The sequence below is a fragment of the Clinocottus analis genome, unplaced genomic scaffold (assembly GCF_023055335.1).
Source record: "Clinocottus analis isolate CAN_PGR_092001 unplaced genomic scaffold, fCliAna1.0.p SCAF_10, whole genome shotgun sequence".
Taxonomy (NCBI): domain Eukaryota; kingdom Metazoa; phylum Chordata; class Actinopteri; order Perciformes; family Cottidae; genus Clinocottus; species Clinocottus analis.
This window is the reverse complement of record NW_027175821.1, coordinates 3,438,872-3,447,488: the sequence shown is the minus strand read 5'-3', so window position 1 is coordinate 3,447,488 and position 8,617 is coordinate 3,438,872. Positions and strand designations below refer to the sequence as shown.

Here is an 8,617-nt window from a genome sequence, read left to right as displayed (position 1 = left end):
AAACTAAGGCAAGTTGTCCAGCATGTACTCACACTGCACCTTGTTTTCTCCACTAGAAGGGCACCGATTAGTGCACTGCACCTTGTTTTCTCTACTAGAAGGGCACAAATTAGTGCACTGCACCTTGTTTTCTCCACTGGAAGGGCACAGATTAGTGCACTGCACCTTGTTTTCTTTACCAGAAGGGCACAAATTAGTGCACTGCACCTTGTTTTTGCCACTAGAAGGGCACCGATTACTGCACTGCACCTTGTTTTCTCCACTAGAAGTGCACAAATTAGTGCACTGCACCTTGTTTTCTCCACTGGAAGGGCACCGATTAATGCACAGCACCTTGTTTTCTCCACTGGAAGGGCACCGATTAGGGCACAGCACCTTGTTTTCTCCACTAGAAGTGCACAAATTAAGGCACAGCACCTTGTTTTCGCCACTAGAAGTGCACAAATTAGGGCACAGCACCTTGTTTTCGCCACTAGAAAGGTACTTTAACATGTTTTCTCTTCTGTAAGGGCATCCAAGACAAAGAGTTAAAAGATGTTTAAGAATTGGATCGTGTGTTTTCTCCACTGAAGGCACCCTGGAGGGCATTTCATCATGTTTCATCTTAGTTAGGGCACCACAGTTAGTTTTCAGTGGGGACATAAGAGGGCACTTCATCATGGTCCTTCCACTGGAAGGGCACCCTAGAAGTAACATTATATTGTTTTATGTCCAGTGGTAGCATCTAAAAGGGAACTTCATCATGTTTTATCTTGAGTGGGAGTATCTAAAAATGAACTTCATCATGTTTTATCTTGAGTCGGAGTATCTAAAAGGGAACTTCATCATGTTTTATCTTGAGTCGGAGTATCTAAAAGGGAACTTTATCTTGTTTTCTCCACTGGAAAGGCACCCTAGATGGCATTTCATCATGTTTTATTGAAGTTGGGGGCACCCTAGAGGGTATTTTAAAACGTTTTATCTAAGTTGGGGAACCCTAGAGGACCTTTTATCATGTTTCATCTAGGTTGGGGGCACCAGAGGGCGTTTTACAATGTTTTATCTGTAATGGGGCTATCTAAGAGGGAACGTTGAGAGTTAAAAGACGGCAAAGAGAACTGCAGAGTCGGTTGCGAAACAGTGGAGCTTTGAAAAAGATTTACAATTCAGTAGGGGCGACTGGATTTAATGGATGACTTGAAGAAAGCTGTTATAAAACCAACCGAAACATCAACAAGAATATGGGGATGTCTCACATCAGCTCTGCTGGGATGCCTACAACAAAAATAAAGGATTTGTTCAAAGACCAAAGAGAGCAAACACGATTATTTAAAGAAATTCCAACAAAGTGAAACAATAGACAGAATCCTCACCTCTTTATTTCCATGTTCAGCTATTTTCACGAACCAAATCACCTGCGACCAACTTAAAAATAATGTAATTTTAAGTGGACTTGATGTAAATTATATTGTTAATCAAGGGGGATCATATCAAAGTCAGAACGATCATTCAAACCATGGAAGAGAGGCCGTTGAGTGAACCTTTTAGAGATGTCGGGGTCATTTCCCACATTTCTTTTTCATACCCCTGTTCCTGACTGGCTCATTGTTCGTCCGGCCGCTAAACCCACTTCGTCGTTTACTTTTTAAAAATCGAGAAACCGCAGTTTCATGTCACGATGCCAGACTATCCAGATGTGGGGATTCTCATGACGGTTGGAGTTCATCCAGAAAAGCGAGTCCTCTAAATGTGACAGCAGGTGTCAGAGAGGGCTCATGTGTTCACGCCCCTAAAGGCCCATTAATAACTCTCTGCGTGACGTAGACGTCGGGGGGGCCTTCACAGGGCTCTGTCTAGGGGGGACTTAAGTGAGCACTTGGGCAACGGACCCTGAGGTGCTCCCGATAGGTGTCCCCGATACCAGAAAACCTGCAGTAAGGGTCTAAAGGTCATCTGTGCCAGTTGTGATGGCAACTAAAAAAAAAAACCCTCTGGAGGAGGGGCCTTTTGGGCTCAGTTAGTCCAATAAACTCTTGGCTGTGAGTGGCATTGGAAAGCAGTTCTGGCAGACCCGTCAGGAAGCAGCGGTTCGCTTCGGACTTGTCCGTGGAGAGTGAAGTGTGTCCTGTTTGGTGACACACGGCTGCACCTCTGCAGTGACAAGAACCAGAGGTCTGGGCACCTGATCAGGACACGTCAGACTGTGAGGGGGGTTGCATGGCCCTTTTTTGGAAGCTTCAGGATCTCCCAGAGGAGCCAGAGGACATGACGGCAGACGAGGAAATGGGAAGGTGTAGCCTCCATGACCGTGGCCTCACGGAGCACACGTGTTAGAAGAGATGACAAAGTACGAAACAAAACGAAAAGTTCACTTCTGTTTGGTTTGTGCAGAATAAAAAATGTATACATGCCATCAGGCAGTTGCTTTTGTGAGCTCGACATTACAATGAACTGACGTGAAAACGGTAAAACAGTTCTGTTTTTCGGGGGCAAAAATAGATCTGAAGTGCATCATTACTTTCTTTTAAGAGAGACTTTCACTCAGAAGTGAGCGCAGCATGAAATGTGTATCCCCTTTAACGACGGCATTGAAGTCCAGCTCCTGGAGGCACGAGATGATTATTTAGTGTGTGGATAGCAGACAGATGATGCTAAATTATCAACCCCCTGCTATTACACGGCACGTGAAGCTACGCTAGGAGCCCTTTCACAGACGGCTTGGTGTCCAGTTTTAATAAGTCAGTGGGAAACTTCAGTGAAACGTCCTCCAGAGCCGACAAAGGGCCTCCTCTCGGACGTAGCGGACAGCTAATCACGTCGACAGCATATCAGGACTGTGCACACGTTCACATTTAAAACGGCTGCTTCAAGAATGCAAATGTTCAACCTCAATCAGGACGTGAAAGTTTCTTCTTTCACACGAAATCACACGGAAACTAAAATTGTAGTGTTGTAAATCATTTATTTCATTATTAAGGGCATAAATAATGCAAGAACAAGTCATTATAAAACAATTATTCCCACTCATCTGTCACTTGTCATGATTTCATATTTGTTGCGCAAATCTGCAACGAACAAAAGAAGTGAGAAGATATGGAAATAAAGAAGCAGGTAAAACATAGACACAATTCAGCTTAGGAGGAGACAAACAGAGCGGTAGAAAACACACACACACACACACACACAGTATGAACAGGATGGATTTCACAGTTCCCATGAACTACATCAAAACAAGTGGGATGTTACCAGAATAACAGTTTAACAGTCGGAAAAGAATCCTGTAAAAACAACACACACACAAAAAAAAAAAAAAACTCCTGTGGACTGAACTAATTTCCACAAAGACGGTTTCCAAAAACAAGACTCGGACTGAAATCCCCACAGCATTGCTCGCTCACGCTAAAACGCTTCCAACCATGCGGACGCTTCAATTAATCTGACACATCTCACGGGCCGGTAGGTATTTGGATTCAGAGGAACGATTTCACACGCAGAGCGTCGTCCCATCAGATTTGAGTCGGAGCTGCTTGGAGGCGTCTTCCTGCACTGCTGCAGCCGTGTTCTGCACACGGCGAGGAGGACGTGCGGCGACTCAGAGGATCCGCGGTTATTACCGCCATTATTGTTTTGTCACCGCGAGTTGAGCCTTTCCGTCGGCGTGTGTCACTGTGACTTCGACCCAGACGCCGCTGTGTTCAGCTTTGGTTTTTTTAAGTGATAATCTGTGGCTTTCGTTTCGATAAAAAACCAACTTTTGTTTGCTTCTCTGCTTTGACCCGACCGCAAGCTAACGGACATTTCAAGTCAGCTCCTTGTAATTTGTTAATTATGAAAAGGAGAATGTTTTTCTCGGAGCTATCGGTAAACGCTGAGAAGAGATTGGGTCGTCTGCCCACGCCGAATATAAAGGTCGTGTCTGAAAGGTTTTTCATAAAGTTTCTGGTTTGTTTAGAATGAATAGACCATAATTATGAATGGACAAAGATAAAGCGCTCCTCATAAACACCAACTTAATCAGAAGAAAGCCCGAAAAAAAAACAACACATTACATCGCTGGCTGCCGTCGGCAAGTCTGCTGCCAGCGCCTCCGAGACGAATGATCCCTGTGACGATGACATCACCTCCCAAAGAGTCCCAAAGTACTTCAGGAGGTTCTCAAACTCCACAGAACCAAAGTGGTGTCACAGGTTTATATGGAATTGATGCAGAAGCTGTCGAACACTTCATCTCCTGCGCTAGAAAACACACCGAGTGCTCCGCAACGCGACATCGCTCATATCGACCTCTCAGGACGAAGCACATGTCTCGATCTGACGCGTTGTAGGAGTCACAAAATGAAAACGCACAGCGTACCTTCATGCCGTGTGTTGTGTCTCTTACGCCATCGTGCCCACACGTAACCCACTACAGTGGGATATCTTGAACCAACAAAATGGCGGCAAGGAAGGGTTAGTTGGTGTTTAGTGACTACACACTAACTAACCCTTTCATGACGCCATTTTGTTGGTTCAAGATATCAGTTTTAGTGCTAGTGCAACCTGCTTCATACACTATTTCTTCGTTTAAAGTCCTTATTCATCTGAAGAGGCACTTGACAACGACATTCGGTCAATTCAGAAAAAGCCTTCAGTTCCATCTTCAGCCCCTCAAAGCTCAAAGTGACCCTGCGTATTCAAATGTATATGCTCCCCGTCTGACTGTTCAATGATGTTCGGGACGTTTACATTCTGCTTCCTGTCTGGCGCTCAGCCCCCCCCCCCCCCTCCCCACCTCCGTCGAGGCGATTTGCAGCGAAAAAACAAAAAGCGTGAAGCTCGTCTTGCGTCAGACAGAAACGACACTGAACACCAGCACATCGCTTTAAAAAAAAAATACTTTCCTCCTTCCTCGGTTCGGCATCTGCTTCCCAGACGCCCGTGGCACCTTGGGGAGGATGTCAGTGATCTTAGCCCCGGGTGGGATGCTGTTTCAAGGTAGACAGCTCATCAAGGTGAGTGACAAGTGTTGGGGGGGCGGGATCCTACAATCGCCCCCTCTTTTTTTCCCAGCTGCCTTGAGGTGAAACGTTGCACACTGTGGTTCCAACGTTAAATCGTTCAACGTGTTTATTTCATGTCGATTTTGTATTTATTTTAAGGGTAATGACGTAAGAACGGCCAGGTTATAATCAGCAGGCCGCTCGGTAGCGGCCGCAGCTGTTCATCGACATCCCAGCCGCCGCATAACTCAGCAGAACAACTGCTCGAATGGAGATCTTTGCTTTTATTTCGTAATGCACCACTGCAATAAAGCTCGGCGGTGCCGCCGCCGCGTACTGGAGGCGGCAGCCATGATTCATGACACAAAGCACACGAACAAACGACGTAACAGAAGCAGTTGGAGTTGAGGACGTACGGGAGAGACTTCCACAGGAAACTGCTGCTTAAATCCCTGTTCTTGTTTGACTTTCAAGATGGAGGGCACTATGCGGGAGTACAGCGTGGAGCAGGAACACACACACACACACACACACACACACACACAGCTCGCTCTCTTTGGCTCCAAACTCTGGGTTTGGACGGCAGCCAGCCCGCGAGCTTTACTTAGGTGATAGAAGTTTATAAGTCTGCAGTGTGCTGCCAGACTTCGGAGAATTATATGACCTGTACATCCAAATTGCGATGCATAATCAGAAAGTTCACGCTGGATATGAGGGCGAGCAAACGCAGGCAGTCGCCGTGCGCTCCTGCAGCAGAGACTGAAGCGTGTTGTGCTGCTGCGAGGCAAAGTGTTTTCCACTGAGCAATGTGGGAAGCTAAGTGTGCTGGAGTTGTTCTTCTCTGAACCGCAGCAGACGAATGAAAAATGTATTTATGGGAGGAATTTAACACCAGCAGCCGGTTTCAAGTGTTTCCTACATGCGACCTTGCATGGATTTATAACAGAGCGACAGATACATTATTATTGAGATCCAACGGGGATAATCACGTGGAATGTAGAAAGAACAAAAAAATGTGCGTCTGGTGTTCCAAGACCTCGAGATGACATCGCACGGCTCGAGAAAAAACGCTCGCAAAGACACTGAAATTGCTACTGAATAAGTAAAATCTCAGTTGGAGATGGAGAAAATGAAGCAGAGCGCGAGGGACCAAAGAAACGAACGACGGACCCGGCTCCAAACTTCAGCCGTTACTTTTCATTTGATCTCGACTGCACACCTGTAAAGCTGTGCCACGTCACGGCGATGCCGCAACGCCTACAGACAGACACACAGACACACACACACAGACACACAAGGTGAAAACAACACCGGCCCCACGGATAATGAAAATACAAGAAAAGAAAAGGAAAAACGAATAAATAACAAAACCATACTATTTTCACCAGCTTGATTAAGCTGTTGTGAAGAGAAACAAACCCTCGTCCACCTCCATGTGACACCCACACGAGCGCTCTCCCTCGTGTTGCCTGATTAGGCGTCCGCTCAGGACGGCGTGGGCAGCGACACGTGCTGCTTGATTTGGGATCCGTTAGCTTTGTTGTACCTGGACGACTTTGATCCAACGCGTCCACGGGCCTCACGTCACCGCTGACCCGACGACGCGCAGCACGAGTGAGACGAGCAACGATTAACGACGTCGTGACAGAGCGGCACCACGCCAGGACGCCACCGTGATGCATTGTACTGTTAGCGCCTGTGCTACCGTGTTCAAAGGTAGCACAAAATACGTTCGTTTTGACTTTTTCCTTCATTTTACAGGACGTCTGAGGGAAGCGTTGACATTCATCGAAGCCTCATTAGAGGAAAAAAAAACACAAAAAAAACCTCTCTCATTATGGATTCACATTTCCTGCATTGCGTTACCGGCACGCTAGCGACGCTAAACTGTTAGCGGCCACGCAAGCGTCTCCCGCGTCACTTCCACCGGCAGCTAACGGCTTCCAATCAGCCGGAAATAATTGCAAACACCTGCGAGGCTGCAGGTCTTCACTGAGCCGTTAATAAGCAATGTTTACACGCCGCGTGTTCACACCGTGCTCAACATGAACACGTGACGTTCTCTCACATATTTAATTACACATGTAGCCAAAACATCCCTGAGGTAATATACTGTATGTATATATATGTATATAAAAGTTTTTTTCCTCTTTCAAACAAGCTTCTTTGTGTCTTTTCAGGTTTATTCATCCACAAACATTTTTTTTTTCACCCCTGGGAAATAATTACATATTCAAATAGACGGCTGAAAAACACATTGTCAGTGCATCTCAAAGTACTTTCTGCAAACCAAACCTACAGAGTGCAAAGGAGGAGGGGGGGGGGAGAGGGTCCTGTGTGAAGCACAGTGTGTACTACAGAGGGAGGGGAGACACATGGCAGTGTGCATCAGTCTGAGAGTCTCACACACAGTTAGAAGAGACAATGGCCGACGCTTTGACTCCCCCCTCGGGGACGATCTGCGTCTGCTCGGCCTCCTCCCTCCCTCCCTCTCTCCTCTAAGACTTACTGGGACTGTGGCTTTGCTCCATGGTGTTGAAGAAGAGGCAGACTCCCGCGGTCAGCAGCAGGTGCATGGACTCGTACAGCAATTTGGGCGAGAAGACGCTCCATATGAAGAGATGGTAGCGCAGAGCCGTCACCAGCACGATGTAGGCGGCCGCTGGCACCGAGCGCAGCAGCGCCAAACAGTAGCAGCCGTGTCCGACCGCGACGGGACTCCTGCAGAGAGGGAGAGGACTCATTAGAGGAGAGGACTCATAAGAGGGGAAGAGAGGACTCAGAGGGGAGGAGAGGACTCATCAGAAGGGAAGAGAGGACTCAGAGGAGTCGACGGGACTCCTGCAGAGAGGGAGAGGACTCATAAGAGTAGAGGAGAGGACTCAAAGGGGAGGAAAGGACTCATAGGAGGAGAGAAGAGGACTCATTAGAGGAGAGGACTCGTCAGAGGGGAGAAGAGAGGACTCATCAGAGGGGAGGAGAGGACCCCGAGGAGAGAAGAGGACTAATAAGAGGAGAGGACTCATCAGAGGAGAGGACTCATTAGAGGAGAGGACTCCGAGGAGAGAAGAGGACTAATAAGAGGAGAGGACTCAGAGGAGAGGACTCATCAGAGGAGAGGACTAATAAGAGGAGAGGACTCATTAGAGGAAAGGACTCATAGGAGGGGAGAAGAGGACTCATCAGAGGAGAGGAGAAGACTCATCAGAGGAGAGGACTAATAAGAGGAGAGGACTCATTAGAGGAGAGGACTCCTCAGAGGGGAGGAGAGGACTGCAGGTGACCAACTCTCTGCCGAGCGACCCGGGAAGAAAGTTTCCAAGCGAGTCAAGGTCATCCTGAACTGCGTTGTGTTTTTTCTTCTTCTTCTAAACGGCGATCAGTGAGGCTGCAGATTGTTCGATGATTCATAACCAGCTAAAAAAGGCCACATTCTCACATGTTTTGTGTGAGTTTTTACCTCTTGCATGGACCCAGGAGAAGAGTCTGATCCAATTACCTTCTCACAATAATACGGATTGCTGGCAAGTTCCGATAAAGAAGTTAATGACTTTAAAAAAAAAAAGAAAATCTGCACGATGGGACGAAGGGAGGGGAGCAGTGAGGAGATTAGGAGATGATGATGTAAAACCACACACACACACACACACACACACAGTT

At 47.1% G+C, this 8,617-nt stretch overlaps 1 protein-coding gene across 1 annotated transcript in view; it reads right to left on the bottom strand.

Moving 5' to 3' along the window:
* Nucleotides 1–6,282: 6,282 nt before the first annotated feature.
* The window catches only part of pigg (phosphatidylinositol glycan anchor biosynthesis class G (EMM blood group)), a 58,068-nt gene continuing 55,733 nt past the window's right edge, over nt 6,283–8,617 (bottom strand). Inside the window, exon 13 of the mRNA XM_068595444.1 lies at nt 6,283–7,678. Coding sequence (XP_068451545.1) covers nt 7,456–7,678 — 223 coding nt within the window. The 3' untranslated portion in view covers nt 6,283–7,455. The remainder of the gene's footprint in view (nt 7,679–8,617) is intronic.